The 25618-nt window shown below is 40.4% G+C and overlaps 1 protein-coding gene across 1 annotated transcript in view; it reads right to left on the reverse strand.

Moving 5' to 3' along the window:
• Positions 1-25618, reverse strand: part of LOC122803825 (aarF domain-containing protein kinase 1-like) — a 755009-nt gene that overhangs the window by 14282 nt on the left and 715109 nt on the right. The window contains exon 3 of the mRNA XM_044073510.1: positions 7621-7824. Coding sequence (XP_043929445.1) covers positions 7621-7824 — 204 coding nt within the window. The remainder of the gene's footprint in view (positions 1-7620; positions 7825-25618) is intronic.

Raw genomic sequence — 25618 nt, forward strand, 5'->3', positions numbered from 1 at the left:
TTGTACAATGTAGGAATTCTTGCATGCTGATTGACGACCACCAATTACTTAAACAGCGCTGCAGTGTGTGAGAAATGTGTGTGTGTGTCTGTATTATATATATATATATATATATATATATATATATATATATATATATATATATATAATGTCACTTGAGACCAAACTCTCACACAGACATCAGTATCAGGATAGTCAGCAGTGTCTCCCAAAACACACTTTCACACAGCGCGCATAAATACAATCTATGATATAATGAGGTTCTAAAAAGTACAGTTGTGTAAGTACACTTACCATAACAGTAGATGTTCAAATGATCACTGTTGCAATAACCTTAGCTATATGCGTTATATCCTGTCAAGGAAATAATAGCTGGCCAGCTTCCAAAGCTTCACAGTGCCTTCCAGATGCCTAAACCATCAGTCAGCTTGAGGTAAGCTAAACAGCACACTCCTCTAAAGCTTGCAAGGATCTTGACTTGTGCCATTCCCTTTGGGGAAAAACTTCCAGAGGAATAACCCATATAGTGAAGGCTACTGCAGCAGTGATCAATAGGATGAACATCTATTGCTGCCTTTGCCAAAAGGGAGTCACCACCACCATTTTTGGGGAGTCCTTTTGGATATTCCGAGCAACACTGAATATCAGTGGAAAGCATATGAGAATACTCCCATCTACTGGAGTGAGAAAAACATCAGCCTCTTAACAAGGAGTCCTGGAGTATAATTTCTTTAGCTGGCTGTTCTGAAAAACAGATCTACAAGAGGTGTTCCTCACTGCTGGATCTATTCTTGGAAGAGCCCAGGGTAAAGATTTCATGTGTGGGGGTCTGTCTTAGTCCTGCTAAGCTTGCCTGCAATCAGTTTGCTTTGACAGAATGCATGAAACCTGAAGAGTCAAATGAGCTGAGGTGCCATCTCCCAGACTATCAGGTCCTGGGGACCAGAGATGATTTAAAGCTTTCAAGCATGATCACTGCCAGCATTTCTGTGGCATTAAAATGCTACTGCCTATCTTCAGTACAAAAGGGGTTGGGGTGGAGGACATGTTTTACAAAAAAATGTCTACCCGCCATAGAATCTCCCTCTTTGCAAATCCTAGAACTAGAATTTTAAAGGACAAAGGGTACAGATCATGAATCCAGACATATGTAAGGTACCATTGTATTTTAAGTCTGGTCAGGGGAAGCATGAGAATCCTCAGTGCCATGTACCCCAAAGCCCTGAGATATTCCTAATAAATACACAAGTTTGACTGGAGAAACCTGGAAATAACTGCAGAAACAGATGTACATGGTCTGGAGGAAGAAGGGCTCTTCCCAAGGCAGATGCTAACAAACACTGCAGGCTACACTTCTGTGAGATAGGATAAAAGACTACTTCTGAAGCTGATTTGAAAACCCAGACTGAGTAGAAGATTCTTAAAAGTTACCTGAAAACAGCACAATCAACAATATAAACCACAGAAGAACAAAGTCCATCAGTCAACCACAGCAAACCACTTTATTACAGCAAACCACTTTATTAAATTATTTAATAAAGTGGTTTGCTGTGGTTTACTGGTGGACTTTGTTCTTCCAAGATTCTTAACAGTCGACACCTGAGGAAAAAAAAAAGTTCACAAAGATATAACAATCATCCAATATGGAACAATGTGAATGTCTAGAAGCTGGCAAAATGCAATGATGGAGGTATATACTTTGTAAACAGCCTTGGTGTAAAGAAATCCAAAAGATAAGACAGAGAAATGACAGAGTAAACCAGACAAAGCCAATCTTGACAAATGTCTGAACTCCTCTTCTTTGTGGTGACAGACATTCTTTTAAATCAAACTTTACCATGAAAGCTATAGGAGGGAGCAGAGTTACAAAGGAATAAGAAAGGTAAGGTCCAATGCAGGTCTCTACAATCTTTCTTCCCCTTTTGATACCAGAAATATCTTGACTTTTGACCAAGTGGCAGTAAGGTACTGGTTCTATCACTCCTTGCACCAACATCTGGTGCTGAGTGGGAGGATACAGAGAAGGACTTGGTTAACTAGGCAAGGAGGAGACATAAAACCCCACTGCCAATGTAAATTAAAACCATCTGTAACAATCTGGCTCTACAAGGAAAAGGAAGCCTGAGAAAGATGGAAGGATTGCTAGGGCAGGACAGGGTGAAGAGCCTGAATGGACCAAAAGTCATGTTATCCAAGAGGACTGGCCCTGACATTTTGAGCTTTTTAAAACCTATTTGTCAGTTCCATGCTGCTAAAAATGCTTACTGAAAAAGGGAGCTGAGGAGGAAGGGAAATTTCTAATAGTTTTGAAAAAGGAGGGTTGAAAAATCTGAGTAATTCTTTCAATCAGCTTTCCCCTTTCCTCACACTTTTTATCAAATCAGCTACAAAAGAACTAAGCAGAACTATCTTATGAGAGGCAGAATTTAAAATATCATTCTTAACCAAGGTAATCTTCTCAATACTAAAGAGAAGAAAGAGTGGCATCACCAGCACTGTTTGAAATATACTTAGTAACCTCAGAAGCAAATGTTACAGAGGCACTGATTTTTTTTTACCTCACAAGAAAGGTTAATCATTAACTTGTATATTTTCTTAATAATAATAATCATCATAATAACAAATAAAGGCAACAACTTTACAATAAGAGCTAGACGGTTTGAAAAATCCTGAATGTTAAGATTCTAGAAGAATACATTTTCTTCCCCCAACTTATACAGTGCTTTCCCATCTTTGACAGAGAGAATGTGGACAACAGCACACGTATGTTATGCAGAAGCAGTTTTAGATAGAGAAACAGGTGCTGTGTCTGCTTAAGAATAAAAAAATACATATTTATGAGTTTGAGATGCCCTGTATAACCTGTTGGACTTGCCAGAGGCAGGTCAACTAGCTGCAGTGAGAAAATGGTCTCAAACAGGCAAAACAGGAAGAGCTGCAATATCAGGAATATCCAACTGTAACAAAATAGAAAACATTTTCAGTGCCATAATTTCACTTTACTCCCACTGGAAAATTACTTTCATCTGGTTCAGGTGCCTAGGCAGGGAAACATTTCCCTGTGGTACATTTGGTTGGAGACACATGGTTGAAGTAATATTCAGCTGCAGAGAAATTTGGCTGTTGTAAATTCCCTGTGGGCAAACAGAAGAATGTAGTGCCATGCCCACAACTACAATAACCAAATGCACAGGGGGAAAATAATGTCCATAATCCCCAATTCAACATGATACAGCTGGCAGTATGGCAGGCATCAGCAGCAGGTTGGCCAGTGGGCATGTCACTGGCAGTAAAAATGCATTGCACAATGGGCAGTGTGATCCCCACCACTGCTATCAATATGTGTCATCCTCATGCTGGGCCAGTAATCAAGGAGACTGAATCCTCACTACTGACACTGGAGAGGGACGTGCAATTGGAATACATATGGTTACACTCAGTATTTCCAGATGCAGACCTCTCTGCATCAAGTACAATTTCCCTTAAGAGCACACAGGGAACACACACAGCCTGAGGTATGAATGTCTCTATATCTGTCTCCCTCCAGGTCACTAATAAGACTCCCCACTGGTACAGCTGTAGGGTTAGGTCCTCAGCCGGGTCTCCAAGCCAAGTCTTCCAGCACCCTCTCTATAATCCCAGTGCTTCGTGTCCCTGCCCCAAGTAGGTGACACACACACACTGAGAGATTTGATTTGCCCGAGCAGGCACGCACACATGCACACACACACACACACACACACACACACACACACACACATACACACACACACACACACACACACTCTCTTTCTCTCTCTCTCTCACTCACCTGGGAAAGGCTGGTACAGGTTTACTAGCTATGCCCACTTCTGCCCAGATTATAAGGTAGTTATCACCACCACCAGACACTCTCCAATCAGCTACTCTAAGGGCCTTACCAAAGGGTGTCCAGTTATACTGTGCAATATTAATATTAATACAAATGGTAGTAGCTCACCAAGAGGGCTAGGCATTCTGAAGTGGCCCACACAGTGTCACCAAATAAATATAAGCACTCTCAAAGATTAAATTATTTCTACAAGGACTAGCCACAATACAAGTTTAAATATATTTAATAATAAATAATAAAAGAGCATGAAAATATTGAATATATATTCACAGTAAATCAGAGAGTTCAAATCACAGAAAATATTGAAATTAACATTGATGGACAGACTCACACAAATAAAGAAAAACAACATCTAAACTAAGCTTCACTATTTTCCTGACTGAATCTAAAAGAATTACTGTTCCCTAGTTAAGTTACTTACTACCGCAAGGCAAGATGCTGTGGGTGAGGGTCTTTCCAGACAGGCTTCCCAAACAGAATACTCAATATTCTGAGATTTATCTTTTGAATATCTAAAATATAATTTCCAAGAGGGCTGGCAGAATGACTTCTTCTGGTCACCTAAGTTTAGGTTCTCACAGTATTCTCCTTTGAAGCTTAAACAAGAATTTAGCACAGACAGCCACAATACATATCCAAATGTGTATGGCAGTACCTGGGGCCTCCGGTCTTTTAACTAAGCTAATGAACCCTCTTTCCCAGACCCAGCATCTCCATTCCCATTCAGCACTGTGCGGGTACTGTTTTAACAGTTTAACAGCTTATTTGCATTTACCTTATTTTTCTTAAAGTTAACATTTGCTGTCCCAGTGTCTTCTATTAAAACATATACATTTAATTCAGTTACAGTAATACATGTACATTTTTTTCATTTCAGTAGGGTGCATTGTTGACACATTATAACACAAGTAAACCTTACCAATACATTTTCATCACAAATATCTGTACAAATCAGTTTGATGTACAAATGACATACAGTTCTAATACATTTGTAACACAAGCATCTTGTATAAATCAGTTTGATATTCAAATGACATATCATTCTTTACAAAACTCCAGCTGGCTAAACTGGCATTTGCCCATATCATCACAGACAGTGCCTTTATAATTGCTGTGTGGACCACTTCCCCATTCACAGTATCTAGGGAACATGACCTAAAATGCATACTGGAGCAAAAATTTAACTACAGCAGCATGCAAGATTTCCTGCATGCTATGACACACTTGTACATGTTGTAGTTAGGTACTGTACACTGAGCACAACACTCATTACTTCTTCTACCCCATTCACTTGGTTTTGGTTATTAAAGCTGTGGGCATGGCAGTGTGCCTTTCTCTTTGCTCACAGGGAATCTGTAACAGCCATATTTCTCTGCAGTTGAATGTCACTTCGGCCATGTGTCCCAACCAAATGTACCACAAGGAAATGTCTTGCTGTCTAGGTGCTTGAACTGACTTTCATCCCATATAAAAGCCACAAAAAGATAAAATCTTCAAAACAGAAATAGGAAACCATGCTTTTCCCTGAATCAGAATGTTCAGATTGAGAAGAAATTCCTTAAGCACAACTATCCACGTGCAATGCCTACCCTTCTGACTGAAAATCCAAGTCAGAAAGAGAGGAGTTTTTTCTTGCTTTGCCTGGACAACAAAAAGGCAAGGAAAAGTACAAATAAAGCCTTATCAAATCCCAGTAAATCTTCCCTGTCCATAAAAATAGAAACAGATAGTGGGACTAGCTTTATTGTTCTGAATGTAGCAATAAACACTTAAAATTGAAAAATCAAGGGCATTCAGAAGCCATGATGTAGCGGAAATACTGGTATGCTTTCAAGAGTCATTTAAATATATCCAATGGGCTTCAACTACAGAAGGTGTAAGGTATTACCCAGTGAAAAGACTAGTTTGGCTGGGTCTTGGAGTTTTTAGAGCTAGAAACAGGAGACAACGTGTTTTCTTTTCCTGGGAATATCCATGGAAGATGATGAGCTCATAAAAGGCATACAGATTCCCTATCCCGGTTAAGTGAAGACCTTCACCTGCCCCTTCCCCTGTGACAGTGGTTCTCTCTTGTCCAACAAGAGAATCCCTATAGCTGTAGAGAACGTGGTTATCCCTGGACCTTGGTGCCTGCATATGCTACAACAAGGGGATCAGAGGCAAAGATGAGTGGTCTGTAAAACAAAAAGTGGCTTCAGCACAGTCACCCACCAGTGGCTGAGGGAAAACAGGAGCATGCCTACCACTCAAGAATCCCAGAAAAGTTACTTGCTCTTGCAGACAAGGGAAAGTAAAGCCACATAGACCAGCAGATGCTCCATTTGTAAGCCAAACAAAGAGACCTTGAAATTGCTTAAATTAAGCCTGGACAAGTTAGTAAAAGGTAAGGTACACAATAAATGGTTTTGAGGTAAGTAAACCACTTGAAGTGCCCAAGCACATTATCCTGACCAAAAATCCAAATACATAACACCTGACAAAATTTTAGTCAAAAATAAAACTTTTATAATCAAAAAGTTCACATAAGCATTTGGACATCTACTCCCTTAGAAATGCAATGACATTTTATTTGGTAAACTGTACTAAACACGGTTTATGATTTATTAGAATGCTTATCCTGCTCCTGCAAAACTAACCTCATTTAGTAAACCAGCTAATCCTGATTGCAGATTCTGAAAAGCAAATAACATGGATCTGAAACATTCTCTGGAACCCGTGAATGAATGCATATGTTAAAAGTTGCAGTTTGTTCACTTAATGAAGTAGTTATGATTTATTTAAGCAACACTAAGACCATAATCAGACATTTTTTTACTGCTAACTGATGTTTTGACTCTTCTAATGAAATACTACATAACTTGCCAATGATGCACTAGAGATAAGACTTCATTTAATGAATGTTCTAACTGTGCAAAGAGCTTACTGAAGTTTGAATTACTGGAAAAAAATCAAGATCTTTCCAGATTATGCTAAAATATGGTAACAACTTTTCGATCTGCCACTTTTATTTCATTCATTCATCTCAACTGTCCAGAAGTTTGCAGAATGTCTAAATTTTTGCCTCATTTGTGGTCAGTTTTTCATAAAATGCATTGTTTTCTGGCAAATCACTGATTGAAGTCACTAAATAATTATAGAAATTTGAGTTTCACACTTTATATCCTCCAGAAAATGCATGCTAATGCAAAATCTGTTACACTAACAACTTTCTAAGTTTATAAAGGCAATATTTATAATATAACTCTGATTTTAGTATTTCATCCTTCTCCTATTAATTTTCCCTTTGTCCAGAATTATTGCACTAGGAGGTTAACAGGTATGATTACTTTCTATGTTGTACGTTTCATGCATACATCAGTTCAATGTATGAAAACTTACATAATAAAATATATCTTAAAAACACAATGTTTAAGGTAATGAACTATGAAGCTGGAGACCTGGGTATGTATGTCAGTGTTTGCCACTGTTCTAGTATGCAACTTTAAGCAAATCATTTACCTTTACTGTGCTCCAGAGTCATGACTAAGAAAATGATTTAGCCAAGTGTGCTTATCTTGTGAAACAATTACATGAATTACTCTAAAAAAAGAAAGGCTCCTTACACTCCTCCTCAGACAAGCAGTCCAAATGACTATAACTTTATTTTGCAAACATAAATTACCTTTCTGAAAGGACAATAGCAACATAAAAAGAGGATTTCATTTTCTTAGAAATCACAGTTTTAAGAAAGGAATGTGGTGTCCTCTTACCTCCTTACCAAGGTCCTCTCGAATCACCTGCTGTATTTCCTGCATACTACTCTGAGGAGCCTGACTGTGCAAGATCTTTAATGTGCTGGTATATTCCTCAGGTAAAAGGTAGTCAAGTGCCCCAAGATGTTGTCCTACTTTAATGTATGTGCCCCTGTTGGCACAGCAGAGGTCCCTGAGTCGTTCAGCAGATCGAAGGTGCACCTGGGAAAAAAAAAAAGTTTGCCAATTGATGCACCAAGAACAGTGATCACTATAATGAGAATCTTCAGTCAATACCCCCTTTAAAAGTTCTAATGTCATTTATCTAATCATAGCTTTTTAATTGCTGGACAACATGTTATTTGAATGGAGTCCTGAAAAATGGAGAGTGAATGGCCAAAAAGCGGACTTGCATATAATAAGCCTGAGATGGCCATTTCTTGGAATATTTCCTTTTCTAACAGTTATGGTGATCTCAGAGTTTATATATGTTCTGGTGTGTGGGAGGCATGCCCCCCACATACACATCAGGGGGTGCAGGGGGGTTGCCACCCTACAAAAAAGAAGTTTAAAGGTGAAGAGCTATCTTTGAACATCCCTCTTTTCCTGGATTTTCTGTCTATTTTTTTAGCATGTTGGCACTCGGCATTTTGACTGCCAATATTTCAATAAAGAGCCATAAAATCCAGATGGCTACTTGGAGGACTGTCTCTTCCTGGACACTAGGTGAATACGGAGTTGGGGGTGATAGATGTTATTAAGCAATGAGAAGTTAAGAGCTTCATTAAGAAAGGCATCGTCTGGTTCTGACAATAACTATCTTGCGTTTTAAAGTACCACATCATAGTGTGTGCACTAAGCACTTCTTCCAGTAATATGTTACTGGCCTACTGCCCTGCCTACCACCATTAAAGCTATCACTGTATATGTATAACTGTAAAAAACAGGGTCTATTTAATGGGCTCTTCCAAGTCTAAACATTTACTCAGTGAACGGAATGGTCTTGTTTGTTCCGTCTTAATACCGTGACATACACTGTCACCTTTCTGACTTTCTCCTGCAATTATTTACACAGATTCAAGTTCCATGGCATGCATTTTAGGCCAGCAATTATCCTATTTGATTATGTTGTTTTCATCAAACTACAATTGTTAATTAGCTACAGACTAGCATTCCTACATAGCACTCTACATGTGGCATCGCCAAGGAGTAATTCTAAATATTCTTTCACACTTGTGCAAAAACAAATATATATAGTTAGCTGCTGTCTGCAAGATTTTATAGCCCAAATAGATTGTGTGCTATACCGTTTTAACAGCAGGAGGCTTTGATAGGTCCCTTGTAATCTGTTGCTTTGCTTTAGCCTATCTTCCTAACCAGAAAGCAAAATAATGTACACCAAATTCTCCTTCCTGTGCATGGAACAGGTTTGCTCCTAAAAACGGTTTTAGACAATGTGCTAAATAAACATTTAGAACCCAGCTATGGTTTGAAGAGTTTCTATAATACTTTGCACTTTCCACAGTCGTACAGACATCAGCCAACAGTCCACTGCAGGCTAAGTGAAGTCCAGTCCATCCTATACTTTTCACTGTATGCCATTCCTCGATGACAGCTTGACAGTACATTCCTATTACACATTTTTATTGGGAGGGGAGTCCTGGAACTTCTGGATGCATGAAAAGCAAAGAAAAACCAGCAAATACTAACCAAATGTGGGAGGTGATCAGCAGAGTTTGTGATTTCACAGTTCAGGTGATGGGAACTCTGCACTGTGAACTCTTTATTACTGGTGTGAATTTGTCAGTTTCTCACATATACACACTAACTTCTTATCTACAAAGCAGCTGAAGATGTTTCGCAGTTGACATCCTGTTAAACATAAAGCAAAGACATGCTGCCAAGAACCAAAATGACAAATCTGGCAATGAAAGAAGCAATAGCAGCTGTACACTGTGTTGTTTTAGGCTTATAAAAAAATTACAAAAAAGTTTGCATTTAACAAAATCTTACTCAAGTAAAAAAACAGTAAAAGAAAAAACTTTTTGGAAATGTCTGTAGATTTTCCTGTCACAGCCATGCACTTGCAGCCATCTCTTTTATTCAGTCAGCCGTATATCTTTGTGAGGTAATATGGGATGCAGGCCATGTTATTAAATTTAAGACTCATTTTGATCAGTTTCAGGCATCTTCTCTGTGATGAGGAAAAGGCTTGTGAATACTCAAAGATTTCTAATTAATCTCAGGTCCGACAAAAATATGCAGGGACTAGATCTTGGAAGTATGTACTTGAAATATAGTCTGTGTCATGCTCAGAAGTATTCATAACTGTGTTTTGGCAGGTCTAGGTACCAGTGTGACAGACAATGCAAATATCAGAATTCATACAGCAACTAAAACTGTGTTTTACATGTGGGACAAATGTACCTTTCCCCAAGCAGGTCAGTATCTACACAAACATACACCTTCTTCCTTTAGTGAAATCCAGATCACTGTACCCTAGAGAAAAGCAGAAGAACATCACCATGTAGTGAAAATGTCTGCTTACTGAGGAATTCAACCAGCTGCACATCATCATAAATTTCTTCACTACAACTATGTGCTATTTCCTCTGATGCAAAGAGTGTGCCTTTCAGCAGTTGGACACAAGGAAAAGTATAACTTTATACCTATATCTACTTAATATACTGTACTTAAAAAAGTACTTATAAAATGAACATCTCAACTATAGCATAAACTACTTATTTTAAAACTAAACTGCACTCATGCATTAGCAAGGGTTTATATCACAGTGCAAGGAATAAGGGTAAGAGAAATTACAGGTTTTGTATTGTAATATTTCTTCCGGTACAGTGTCAAAACTCTGACTCTGTGACTCTGTCACCGCAGCACCAGATGTGTCAACCATATTTTAATAGCTTAGCCCTAGACTACCTTTTTGTAGATCTGGAGGGGGAGTTCTCCGTAGCACCAGACATGTCAACCACATTTTAATAGCTTAGCCCTAGACTACCTTTTTTGTAGATCTGGAGGGGGACAGAATAAAGCAAAGAGCTAACATAAATGGATTTGTACTACACTACTCCTACACCTCTTTATGTGTAGGCTCTGCAGTGTCAGAGAAACAAGATGGAAGCGTACATATGCACATACTCATGCAACATGTTATTATTACGTTAAATCAGCCTCCAGTCAGAAGACAATGTTACATTAAGAGACGACCTGTGAAATTACTAGAAAATACTCCTGTCTTAGTTCCCCCAATACAATGGACTACAATTACCTTTTCCAAAAATATCTTTCCTTCCTGTACAAAGATAATACTACTGTGAGTTAAGCAAACATATTTAGGTATAATGCAAAAAACAAAGGGGTGCCATGATGCTGAAGAGTGTATGTGATAGCACCCTGCCTATAAATCTGCAGGTACAGTGTCACGAGCCTCAATAGTCACCTACATATGAAAGGTTTGCCTGAGACAGCATACACACAGACTATAAAGATACTGTGAAATACATATAAAAAATGCACAGTAAGAATTTCAGCATATGTGGTACACTAAGGCACAATTAAAATACAGAATCAAAGGACATCTTTCAGGAATGTTTAAGTTACTTTTTAACAAGGAGTCAAGATTCAGTTAACAGATGGAGAAAGAAATATGGTGTATGAATAACAATGTTTTTCATACCCTTTCTTGTACTATATCATGCATCCTAAATGATATAGTAATTTAGTGTTTTGCAATAAATATCTTTACTACTTAAAGGAGGTGCTTCTCAGGTTACTGTTATAGAACAGTACCTCCCTGGCTGGTTTCAGCAGAAGTGGCTGTGCCTTGTGTGACTGACATGCCAAATGGCTGTGATGTTGTATGCAAATTATGCATGATTGAGTGCCATGCAGATCTGACAATGACAATGTGTATACATTGGCCAAGGTATAGAGCAGAAAGGGAAATTTACCCTTTTTCTCAATGTAGTGAGATCTCAGAGTTGCTATATTTAATTTGAGGGTATGGGGGATGCACGGGGGCTTGCTCTACTGCAAAAACGTATAAAAAATATTCACAACAAATTACTGTGGCTGGAATAAATAAGTTTTACGTATAAAAAAATTATCTGGAGTTATTTATATTTAGTGCTATTATTTTTAGCATTTCGTTATACCCAAAGAATTTTCATGTGGCCAGTGAAGACATCAACATGAATATTCATTCTTTATTTGAACACATCACAGGGTGTTGGGTGGTGGGCAGGCTTTAGGTGGGACTTGCTACTGTACACCCGGGAGGGTACTGTTCTATAATATCACCCTTTCAGCTGTAAAAAAAAAAAAAAAAGATTAATATCTAAATACTTGTCCAAAAGCTGGCAATCATAGTTTTTTGCAAACAAAATTTGGCTGCAGTGAAAGCAGTGGGTGAATTACCACAGTAGCAATGCACACTAAACTGGGGCACTAAATGTTGATATTTTCTGCAAAGAAGGTGGACCATTTTTTGTGATTAGGCACAATTAGGGATCAGGGTAATGTAACAAACACTACACTGGGAGAATCTGAAGCCACACAATCTTCAAAGGACAAAATTATTGTGGTACAGAATGAAATAAAAGAATACTGCATAAAACCTCAATCCAGGTACCAGCTTAGCTGACTAACGCCCGACAAACTGAAATGGACAGACATGACAGCAATATCTAAGCACATACAGGAGCTATCCAGCAAATTCAGACAGATAATATAAAGTTTCATTTACTATTTTCTTTCTTTCTACTGTTGGGGAACTTGATGACTTGAACAACTTTTGCATGTGACATGTTTTAGAAAGTACAGTTGTGTACACTTACCATAAATGTAGATGTTCGAGTGTATTCACTGTTGCAGTCATCACACTTGGGTTATCTGCCTGCAGGTAGCCCTCAGTTGGCCTGAATACCAGAGTCTTGGGATTTCTACGTCGGATGCTGTCACCTCTTCCATGACGTCAGGTTGTTATGGGTATAAAACAAGCAGCCTACGCCATTACATCAGGTTTTCTTGCCCTAGATGTCAGGAGCCCCCAAAATAGGAAGCTATTACATGGTGTGGAACACCTCCAGTAAAAAGTAATTACCCCTGCCATAAAAGATAGCCATAAAGAGGATAGGAAAAAAGGACAGAGAAAGCCAGAGGGCTGGAGGGAGGGAAACCAGGACTGCAACAGTGAATACACTTGAACATCTACATTTATGGTAAGTGTACACAACTGTACTATGTTCTTCATGTTCCACTGTTGCAGTCATCACACTTGGGTTGATTCCCAAAGCTGAGGAAGGGTGGTGGCAGTCAAGAAGTACTGGGGCTGGCTAGCAGGCCTTGTAAGACTGCTGTAGCAAACACAGCTCTGGATTTAGAAAAAAAAATAGGTAAGTGGTAATGCTTGGTGAAAGTGTGTACAAAACTCCAGGTTGCAGCTTCCAGGATGTCCCTGGTGGGGACCCCCCTGAGAAATGCTGTAGAGGTTGAAGTAGCTCGAGTGGAATGAGCTCTGATCCCCAGAGGGGTAAGTTTCTCATGGTGCTTGTAGCAGAAATGGATGCAGTGTGCTATCCATTTGGAAATGGTTTGCTTCGAAATGGCCTTGCCCTCTGCCCCTGTAGCAAAGCTGACTAGTAGCTGGTCAGATTTTCTGAAATGCTTAGTCCTGTCAGGGTAGAACCTGAGCTGTCTGTGCACGTCCAAGGACTGCAGGATCCTTTCCCCTCTATTCTGAGTATTAGGGGGAAAAAGGTTGCCAAATGAATGGCTTGGTTTAAAGCCACACTGGATACCACCTTGGGCATAAAGGAAGGGTTAGTCCTGAGGGAAACCCTGTCAGCATGGAAAATAATGAAGGGCTCCACCACCATTAGTGCCTGCAACTCAGACACTCTTCTTGCTGAAGTAATAGCCAGAAGTAAGGCTGTTTTCCAAGAGAGGAATTTTACCTCTGCTGAAGCAGCAGGTTCAAAAGGGGGAAGTGTGAGCTTTTCCAGTACAAAGTTAAGGTCCCAGGCCGGGGTGGGAGCTCTCCTAGGGGGCTTTAAATTGTTAGCTTCTCTCAGGAACTGTTTGATGACAGGGTGAGAAAAAGGAGAGGAGGCTCAGTATTATAATGAGCTGAGATGGCAGAGGCATGAATCTTAATGGACAAGAAGGATAGGCCTCTGTGGAGCAGCTCTGCTAGGTAATCAAGGATTTGAGGTAAGGTGGGCACAGCTGTGTCCTTTCCTTGAGATTGGCTCCAAGAACAATATCTTTTCCATTTTTCAGCATAGGATTTCCTAGTACTAGGCCTTCTGGCCTCAAGGATGATGTCCAGCACCTGTTTGCTGAGGGATGCTGGTGGTGTATTCATCGGATAAGCCAGGCTGCAAGGTTTAGGGTTTGCAGCTTTGGATGCAAAATCTGTCCCTCCTGCTGAGACAGCAGGGAAGGTGTCTGATGTAGGTGCCAGGGTGGCAATGCTGTCAGACTGCGTAAGTGTGGGTACCAGTGCTGGCGTGGCCAGTCTGGTGCAATAAGGATTGCCCTTGGCCTGTCCTGTTTGATCTTAAGTAGTACTTCTGAGAGGAGGGGCAGAGAAGGAAAGGCATAAACTGAGAGGTTTCCCATGTAAAGGATAGGGCGTCCACCTTCCAGGCTCTGCTGTGAGGGTTCCTGGTGCAAAATTTGTTCAATTGGTGGTTTTGGGGGGAGGCAAAAAGTCCACCTACGGTGTTCCCCACCTCTGTGTTACAAGTTTGAATAAGTTGGGTTCCATTTTCCATTTGTGAGGGTCCAGTAGATTTCTGCTTAAGTCATCTGCCAGTGAATTTTGCTTGCCTGGCAGGAATTGAGCTCGTAGGTGCACTTGGATGCTCAAGGCTGTGTTCCATAGAGCCATGGCTAACCTGCAGAGTGGGTAAGAATGAGTCCCACCCTGCTTGTTTATGTACCACATAACTGTGGTGTTGTCTGTCTTTATCAGGAGCTGTCCTGGAAGGATAAGGTATTTGAAGACTGTCAGAGCATTCTGTACAGCTAGCATCTCTTTTGATTATTATGCAGGGGAATTTGTTCTAGGCTCCATTTGCCTTGAATGCATTTGCCTGCCATGTGAGCCCCCCATGTATAGTCTGATGTTTCTGTTGTCAGGGTTTGGGCGGCGAGGGGTTAAGTGAAAGGAAGTCTCTTCTTTTGGTTGCATGCTTCTGCCCACCAAAGGAACTCTGCCATTATACAAGGTATGAGAGGAATCACTTATTCCAGGTCCTAAGAATGTTGACACCAGAGACTTTTTAAGTACCACTGAAGTTTCCTCATATGCAGTCTTGCATACGGAATTAGCAGAATGCATGAGGCCATGAACCCTAGGGCTTGAAGTATTTTCCTTGCAGAAAGCTGGGTTTTGTTGGTCATTAGTTTGAAACAGTTTGTCAAATGGACCTGCTTTTCTGGAGTGAGGAATGTCATCTGGGAAGTTGTGTTCAAGCTTGCTCCCAGGAATACAATTTGCTGGCTGGGCACCAGTTGTGATTTATTTTCGTTGATGGTGTATCCCAGTGAAGTTAGAAGTAATTTTACAAATGCCAGGTGCTGAAGCAGCAATTCCTGACTGTCCGCCTAAATCTGGCAATCGTCCAAGTATGGGTAGATTTGAATATTTCTCTGCCTGCAGTATGCAATGGCTGGAGCCAGGCATTTTGTGAATACTCACAGCGCAGCAGATAAGCCAAAGCGAAGTGCAGAGAAATGATAGTGCATAGAGCCTGCCCTGAAACGTAGATATTTCCTGCAAGACTCCCTTATGGGGATGTGCAGATACGCTTCTTTTAATTCTAGGGTGACTAACCAGGCATCCTTGGCTAGTATAGGAAGAAGCAGTCGCAGTGTACGCATTTTGAATTTTGGGACAACCAGATAGGTGCTGAGGATTGATAGATCCAGGATAGGGCGCCAAGAGCTCTCTTTTCTGGGCAACAGGAACAGTCTGGAGTAGAAACCCTGTCTCCTTTGTTCTACTGGAACAGGCTGAATAGCCCTGATATGGAGAAGGGAAAGTACTTGCTTTTGAGCCTCTGCCCACTGGTTTCGAGGAAAGTCTGGCAACCCACTTGGTGTTGGCAGTGAGTGGAAGCAGAATCTGTATCCCTGGGATATAATATTTAGAACCCATCGGTCCTGAGTAATGGGCATCCACTTTTTTGCATGAAGGGTGAGTTTTCTTCCTAGGGTTGCAAGTACTTGGGCATGGCTGTGAAGGATAATTGGAAAGTCATTGTGAACTTTTTCGATAAGGGGGTGGCTTACCACTCCCTGGTTTTAGGTTGAAACACTCCATTGTTTAGATCTCTGCATACCCTGAGACTTTAGTCTTGGTGGTCTGTTTTTCCTGGGTTTGGACTGAGAAGGCCTGAGAGGGACTCGAAAGGACCAGTTTTTTGAAGGCCAATACCTACTGAATCTAGGTGGCTGCACCTGTAAGAAATCTTTGACTGTTTGCATTGATTTAGCTTTTTCTTCCATCTTTTTAAGGACTTATTCTGCTTTTGTGCCGAACAAATTCTCCTGATTTAATAGAGCATCTAGTAATTTTGCTTTGACATGGTCAGGCAAGACTTGTTCCTTTAGCCAAGCATGCCTTCTCAGTACAGACCCAGTGACAGCAGCCCTGCAAGATGCTTCTAAGGTATCAAACCCACATTGCAAAGTATGTTTACTAACTTGGTTTGCAGAATGCATTAACTCTTGTAAATCTTTATTTAATGCACAATCTGGAAGTAACATCATTTTTTTGCTTAACTAGTTCCATAATATGTTGCTGGTATTTCAACATGTGAAACTGGCAATTCAAAGCCCTGATGGCAAGAGTTGCAGAGGTATATACCTTCTTACCCCATTAGTCTAAAACTCTAGAATCCCTGTCTGAAGGGGTAGAGTTTTTGGCTGTAGTATCCTTAATGCCTTTAGGTCCCTGGGAAATGGTCTCTGGATCCGCAGTAGGATTCTTAAAAAGAAATTTGTGAGAATCAGGTACTCTGTAATACCTGTCAGGTTTTCTAGGAGCTGGTGGTAAGGTGTCAGGAGTAAGGCTGGACTCCAAGAAGACATAATCTGCAATATCCAGGACAGAGGGTATAGCTAGAGGCCTGTGCTGAGGCAAATCTAAAAATTCCCTGAGTCTCTTTTTGGACTGAGGGTAGTCCTGGCATTCCCAGTAGAAATGCTCTCTTAAGGTATGCAAGGTTTCACCAAAAGAGAAATCCTCTGGAGGGGAGGCAGAGGGAATGGATTCCTCTGCATCTGAATCCTCATAGGTATATAAGGAAATGTCCTGGTAATCAGAAGGGTCAGAGTCATCAGACTCCTGGTCTGTAGAATCAAAAGGAAATTCAATTCTTTGTCTTTTGGCAGGGGAAGGCTGGCTTCCCCTAATTAGAGTAATCAGGTCTCCAGCCATTCTAAGCATTTGTTTTTGTGGCATGGGAGGTTGAGCATGTGCTTTGGACGTCGGTTTTCTAGGTGTAGTGCAAACTCTGGGTTTGAGAAACTCAGTAGTTTTAGTAGGAAATGAAGATGTCAGTTTAATATGAATATCAGTATGTCAGAATACACCCTTAGAAGCCGGTGCCTGCACAGCGGCTCCGGACCCTTCCAAGGTAGACACATCCGCAGGTTCCACAGTCGAAGAAGCATCTTGCGGCACACCGGACTCTGAATGGGTCTCAGCAGAGGCCTACGAATCTGGGGAAGTGGGCATCAGGAGCTACAAAGGCTCCTCACTGAGTACCGGTAGACTGGCGACTAGTTTAACGGAAGCATCATTGGCAGTTTTTGACCTATGCGGTTTGTCTCTGTCTTTGCGCTTTTTCGGAAGATCAGTAGTCGGATGGCTTACCGAAGCCATTTCGGAATACGGAGAATGAGAGCGAAAGAATTTAGCTACAAAAATAGCCCGATGACAAATAGTTTGGCGTTAAACAAGGCACAAAACCGACAGCTAGGGACGTCGTGGTCTGGGCCTAAACGGGTGATGCAGTAAGAATGAAAATCTCTGTGAGGTATTTGTTTTCCAAAGGCAAGACAATTGTTTATTTTCTTTTACATCAGTTAGAGCAAGAAAAAAGAATCCCCAGTGGGGTACTTATCTTTAGAAGACTTCAGGTCTGAAACTTGAAAAAACGAAAATTTCAGGTAGCGGCCAACCAGCCCTTGCGAACTGTTTCTGCTTTGGGCTCCTTCTCGGCAAGAAAGACTGATGTAATGGCACCGGCTGCATGTTTCATACATCTGACGACCTGATGTCATGGAAGAGGCGACAGCATCCGATGCAGAAATCCCAAGACTCTGGTATTCGGACCGACTGAGGGCTACCTGCAGGCAGATAACCCAAGTGTGATGACTGTAACAGTGAAACACAAAGAACATCTGCTAGCATCCAGCAATACAGTTCCTTTTTGCAGCAGCCCATCGATAGGCACATCAACATTTCCTGACTTTTTTTTTAAGTCATTTTTTTTAACCTGCAGTCTTTCAGTAGATGTCCAACACATTTGTGGTTCTGCAGACTAAAGTAAAAGACAGTGAACAAGGAAGACAGATGAAGGCCAAGTCACTTACAGGGCAGTTCTGAAGATGCGGCTGATGAGCTACTAAACATCAAAGCAGACAAACAACAGAAGTATACCATGGCTATTTATGTCACAGCTCAGTACCTGTAAGGCATTCACCACATTTTAGTGAAATCACTTTTATAGAATAATGGACAATAAAAGCCCCTTTTGCTGAAAACATTGGGGGAGGTGGAAGGCCTAGCCCCCACATCCATTTTACTTAAAGAAAAACTTTATGGCCATAAACTGAACTGATGGGAAAGAGCAAACATCTTCCAAAAGAAAATGTTAAACATGCACATCTAAAAGAAAATTTCAAAATTAAGCAGAAAACAAACAGGAATGGGTAAGTGAGTACAGAATACCCCCCAAAGGGCTTTCAGTGTTATTTCTTCAACGATCAAGGCTTCAGTGAAATTGGTTTTGATCAAATGGACATGATCCTGTTTGAACATTGGCTGAACAAAATAAGCAGTGTAGCACTGCCATTCACACTGTATTTTTTATAAAAGTGCCAGGGAAAGGCTGGAGCATCTTTGCTGAACAAAATATCATTACAGTATGAGCAGCTTTATGCTTGAAGAGCCTACTTTTGAATTCTCAGTGTGCAAACTCAGAGGAAGGAGCTATACTGGACCTGCTTGTGTTATTTCTAATTCTCTAGCTGTACAGGAAAATTATTAGATTCTGTTGCTAATTTATATAATAAAAAAAAAACAAAATTAGTGAAAGCCGTGAAGAAAAACTTTTTTAGGGAAAAGGGGGCAGAAATAAAACAGTCAAAATGAACCTGTTAATTTTGATAAGAATGGCAGAGGTTTAAAACGGGTAGTGTGTGGGGTGGTATGGTTAAGCATTATAAAGCAGTGACAAAAAGACTGATGATGAGACATCTGTTACTTTAAATGCCTTGTTTACCTCCTACCTTTTTTATTACCAGCCTAACTGTAACATCAGGATAAATATCACCAGCCATCAAAAGCACCCTCCCCCCTTTTTAGCAGTGGAGACAAATAAGGGTGAGGAAACACTGCAGGTACAACTGGTGGGTTAAGTGTAATGTGTGATGCTTTCACAGCAACATACATAATGCTCAAAGATCCTAGTATATTTTTTGTAGGGAAGGGTGTGTGTCTCCTTATGTTTTAATTTTTACAAATGAGTATGATGAGCTTTAAGCTTCATGAAGGATATCAGTTCATATCCTGCAAGGTGCTTCAACCTGGATCACTACCTACATGAATAAACAGCCTCAAATCTTCTAAACATGAAGTTTCCACATGCCAGCCAGAAGATGCTGGATTGTGTAAATCAGTTTGGAGATTTACACTCCAGAGTAAGATTAGTTTAGCCTTACTATTAATTTATTTATTTGCTTGCTTTTTGCCTAGAGTTGTTTAACCCTACTTTTCTCCTCACTCTGTAAGCACCCTGGTAACATCCCATAGGTGGAGCTTGCAATTGGTGATCCACCCCTCACTTCCACAAGGGGCTGAGATCAGCAAGCCACTTTACCCACCCCCAGGAAGCACTTCACAATTATTTCCCTGGCTTCTGCTTCAGAAATCCAACTGCATTGTTTATCTGTTTATGTGCCCCTCTTTTCTCCTGTCCAAGAACAGTTGCAACCATTGTCTTGCTAGTGCCTCAGATGCCTGAGCTGCAAAATGAACCTGGATCAACTACATTACAGTCAGGGTTCTGGCTTGCTTTATTATATACTGGTATCACTTGGGTAACGAATCAGGAAGACTGCCGGCTGTGTATTTGCACTCTGCTACTGAGCTACTTAAATGCTTTCTTACTATATTAATGAGGATCATGACATTATCTAGAGTCCTAGTGCCTTTCCTTACCATTTTTCATGCTATGTAACTGTTATACAGATATATCTGCTAACATAGTTTTAACTTAGAGGATCAATAGCTGTAGTGCCAAGTTAAAGAAACTTAATTGAAATGTAATGTATTTTTTCTCCTCCTTATTTCAGACTGTTGGCACAACCCTAAGTCCAAACTGTTCATAAGACTGTCCCAGTACTAATTCAACCAACAAGAAAACAAAAAACACCATGGTCTCTGAATCGTTTTTAATGATACAATAAAATTAGATTTAGCACTTTCATCTTTGCAAAAAAGACTTCCTCAGTCCAACGCACTAATATTAATGTTAAGAATGAAGGCACTGTTTTAACATCTATTACCAACTTGATAAGGTGTCCATGAGTTAACTGTGCAACAAGGGGGATAATATACACTGCAGTATGCTTACCATATGGTACAATTTATGTCAGCAAGACTGAACGGTCCCTCAGGGAAGGAATATATGAGCACAATTACAGCACTAAAGGGGAATAGTGAAAATGCCTGTACATTCTGTAAAATGTAGTGGGTTTCAAAAAATATATATTATCCATTTTGGAGAAAGTGGAAACTGGCCCCTTTATAGGTGACTGGGAGAATTTTTTTGAATTGCAAGCATTATGGAGGCAAATTAAATTAAATGCACACATATATCCAGGATTAAATAATTATTTAAGTATATAAAGCTTTTTTTAAAATAAGAGCATCAAAACTTTGAATGGTTGTAACTATGAAATCATACGGAGTACAATGTGTGTGGAGGTGCATTTTTAAAAAAACAAATGGATATGCAATGGTTTAGATTACTGTTAAATTTACAGCAACAATGAATATATTGTAGATATTATATTAGATATTTTATGTGGTTTTAAGTTTATGTCTTTAAGAACATTTTTCTTTAAGAACATATTAACTGTTTATGTCATGTAGCCCAATGGTTTGCTTTATAAATGTACTATGGTTTGGAGGAAATTAGATTCGGAAGAAGTCTTCTTGCAAAGAAGAACATGTCAAATCTAATTTAATTGTGTCAATTACCACAGCAGGGCTAGCCACCCAGCGGTGTAAACCTTGGCTCTGGATGACTGTCACTGTTGAAGTGACACACGGACCACATGTGCAAAAATGAAAAAAGGGCTTGAGGATGGATGAATGGGAGGATTAAAAACAATACGGACAATGTGGTGTTTTTCCACATTTGTGAGGCATATTTAAGCTTTGTAAAAAGTGTAACAGAATGTCAAATGTGGACTTATATTTTTTAAGAAAGACACCATAATGACAGGAGAATTTCATTTGTGTCTGCTCTTACATAAAGAAAAGAACATACATAAAGATTCTAGCTGAAGGTGTAACTGTCTTCTGCTGGGAGAAAAATGCAGCAATTAAACCCAGGTTGCGAAATGTACTTGACCTGGATGTAGCACTCTCCTTAAGCTAGAAGTGCATCATACATGGATTTGTTTGTTTGAAATGTAAAATGTAAATTTTTGTTTTCCTGAGTGAGTAAACCAGAGAAAATAAAATGAAATTAAAGTGTTGTTCAAAGAGACAGCTGTCCAGAGTTGGGAAAGCAGTTATTACTATTTAAATGAGAAACTGTTCCTTTACATGTAGAGGTCTGGAGTTGGAAAGGATACTGTTTTCTTTGGAAAAGGAATGATAACCAAGATATATATATATATATATATATATATACACACACACACACACACACACACACACACACACACACACACACACACACACACACACACACACACACACACACACACACACACACACACTGGATATAAAAAGTTTACACACTCCTGTTAAAATGCCGGGTTTTTGTGATATCAAAAATAAGACCACAATAAATCATTTCAAAACTTTTCCCACGTTTAATGTGACCTATAACCTGTACAATTCAATTCAAAAACAAACACATCTGTTAGGGGAAAAATATAAAAAATAAAAAATTTTCAATACGCTGGTTGCATTAGAGTGCACACCTTTAAACTAATACTTTGTTGTGTGTGCACACTCAAACTAATACTTTGTTGAAGCACCTTTTGATTTAATTACAGCATTCAGTCTTCTTGGGTGGGAGTCTATCAGCATGGCACATCTTGACTGGGCAATATTTATATACTTCTAAGAACTTATGGCTGGTATGTATGTGTTACTAATATTTATTATAGAGAATTATAGCTAAACTCACTAAACTAGGTATAAATCCCTACGTCACAAGATAGGTTGCCAACTGGCTCATTGACAGAACGCACACTGTAAAAGTTGCAGACTCCAAATCTGACCTCAAACCAGTGACAAGTGGAGTACCAAATGGTTCAGTCCTGGGACCTCTCCTGTTTGGTATCTACTTCTCTGAAGTACAGGTTAACACAGAAGGCCTCTGGCTAACAAAGTTCGCAGATGACTGCAAACTAGGAGCCATAGTCAAGTCCCCAAATGATGTGGACGTCTTACAGAAGGGCCTCGCTGAGACAGATGCCTGGTGTCAGAGCAATGACCTCAAGCTCAATGCCCAAAAGTGCAGTGTCATCCCCTTTGGTAAAAACTCTGTACCCATAAACTACCACATAGGCAGCAATCTACTTTACACCGAATGTGTGATGAGACCTTGAGACCCAGGTACACAGTAGTCTCTCCATTGATAGTCACATTGCCACACTAGTCAGGAAGTCCTTCTACGTGGCACACCTCATCATAAAAGGGTTCTCCTCCAGGAAAAAAGAGGTTATTGTTCCCCTCTACTCGACACTCATTAGACCCATTATAGAGTACAATGCTCCTTTTGGAATGTACCTCACAAGACATCTGCAGCAGCTGGAAAGGCCACTGAAGTACCTCACAAAGAGGATTACTGGCCTCAAACAAATGCCCTACACTGACCGTCTCAAAAAACTCCAGCGTTACTCTGTAGCATATCGCCTAGTCCGAGGTGATCTCTGCCTAACATATAAAGCTATGTCAAACCCAGAGCTGTTGGACATGCTACACCTAAAGAAATCCCAATCCCTCCGAGCTACACGCTCTAGGGACCTAAACCTTGTCACCACAATAAACAGGACATGCTGGAGGGATAGATTCCTGTCCTAGAGACTTCCCACACTCTGGAACAGACTACCCATCTATGTCAAGCAAAGTTCTTCATTAGCACTCAAAGAAAAATCTTGATGACTGGATGGGAAATAGGAAATACACCCCGGGGATCACTTCTGTGTCTCTGCTTGACAGTGGCACCGGAAATTAACTTTCTTGGGTGGCGTAAGCCAGGGAACCTTGTTGGCTAGGCTTACGTAGGCCCTTGGGCCAATAGCCTAGTAACTACCTATGAACCTATTATCTGAGAAGAGGGTATTATTTAGTACTATAGGTTGGCAAGCCACAGTGTCCATATCCACAGTCAGATGGCTTGAAAACACTAACAGTGAAGCATTATTTTTATAATTTCTATCTGGCTAAATCAAGAGTGGTACAGTAACTGGTGTGTTGAGCCTCTAGCCTAACACTCAAGTGTGGTGGCAGTACTACCTTATAAGGAAGAAAGTTGTGGGAAACTGGAGAATTCTGCCAATCTTCACTGGGAACTGTGTGTGTGTGTGTGTGTGTGTGTGTGTGTGTGTGTGTGTGTGTGTGTGTGTGTGTGTGTGTGTGTGTTAAAATAATTTGTTTGAAAAGCAGTTACAATGGGTAATAGCCCTGGAAGATACTGTAGTTCATACAGGAAGTGGTATGAAAGGGGGCTGTGGTGCTGGGCCAAACTGGTCAGTGTGCTGTCATAGTCTAGGTGTGGACAGTGGAAGTCCATACCCAAGTCAGCAGTGCATACTCCCTTTAAGCTTTTTGGTTCAGGTTGCATTTGAAGAATTTATTATCAGATGAGTTTCACTTTTCTTTACTTCAAGCTGGTGGATATCAGTGCTATGACCAGATAAGCCATCCATCTTACTGCCATCAGACCTTTGTGGAACAGATACAACTGGAGCTCCTGTCTTATCATGTACCAGAGAGGTACACTGCTTGATAATGGTGGGTTTCAAATCTCATTGGAGCCAGACAGGCCATCAGAGTTGGTGGTAGTGGTCCATCCGTCACAGTTGCGACAATAATTAAGACAAGCCTAACAAAGAGAATGCATTTTTAATGTACCCCTCTTTTAAATTTTATTTGTTCTGACATGTACTGTGCCTTTTTTCCCTTTCTACCATGAGTAAAGCCATAAATGGTTTTGTTAACTCCTCCTGGAAATTTCTGCTATAAAGTGCAGCAGCAAACACCACATGCTAAGTGCTGTGCTGTCCCTCTGTCATGCTGAAGTACTATGTCTGCACGTACACTTCAAAAAAAGGTGCAGGAGTGTTACAGTCATTTCATGGAACTTGTAAAATGAACCAGACACACCACAGGGCAGTTTGACAAGCAGACATTTAGGGATGTCAAAACAACTGTGTTAATCAATGTGCTGTATTCAGTAGTACAATTTAATATTTGAAATATGTCCACTATGGTATAAAAGTAAAAGAAAAGCACAACTGTGTAAGTCTTGCTTACCCATAACAGTAGATGTTCACATTTCTTCATTGCTGCAGAAGCCTATGAGTAGTGTCCTGCCAAAGACACATCACCCAGCCAGCTTGTCAAAGTTCTAACTCCCCTTCCTCTCACTAACTATGGCTGCTGAAAGGCTGCACCCTTTTTGGAGAGAAGTATATCAGCAAACAGCTCTGATGGCCTAGTGGTTAAGTGCTGTGACTATAGTGTACAGGACCTGCAAGGGCTGTTTATCCCCTTTGGGAAAAACTTGACACCCATGAACTACCACATAGGTGGTAGCTCACTAAACACTGAAAGTGAGATAAGAGACTTCATGACATAAGTGGACAGTAGTCTCTCCTTTGATAACCACATCTCCAGAGGAGTCAGGAAATCCTTCTACGTGGCACACCTCATCACAAAAGGGTTCTCCACTAGAAAAAAGGAGGTCATTGTTCCTCTCTACTCATCCCTCATCAGACCCATTACAGAGTACAATGCCCCGTTTGGTATGTATCTCACAAGACACTTACAACAATTGGAAAGGCCACAGAAATACTTCACAAAGAGGATTACCGGCCTCAAACAGATGCCATAAGCAGACCATCTAAAAAAACTCCAGCTCTACTCTGTGGCATATCGCCTACTCAGAGGCGATCTCTGCCTAACATGCAAAGCTATGTCAAACCCAGAGCTGTTGGACATGCTACACTTAAAGAAATCTCAATCTCTCCAAACCACACGCTCCAGGGACCTAAACCTTGTCACCACAATAAACAGAACATGCTGCAGGGATAAATTCCTGTCCCAGAGAACTCCCATACTCTGGAACAAACTACCCATTCATGTCAAGCAAAGCTCCTCATTGGCCCTCTTTAAGACAAATCTTGACGACTGGCTGGGAAATAGAAAATTCATCCCGGGGATCACTTCTGCAGTACTCCTTGACAGGGGCACAGGAAAATAATTTTCTTGGGTGGTGAAAGCCAGGGAATCTTT

Source organism: Protopterus annectens, chromosome 6.part0 (genome assembly GCF_019279795.1).
Source record: "Protopterus annectens isolate FY-2018-M chromosome 6.part0, PAN1.0, whole genome shotgun sequence".
Classification (NCBI taxonomy): domain Eukaryota; kingdom Metazoa; phylum Chordata; order Ceratodontiformes; family Protopteridae; genus Protopterus; species Protopterus annectens.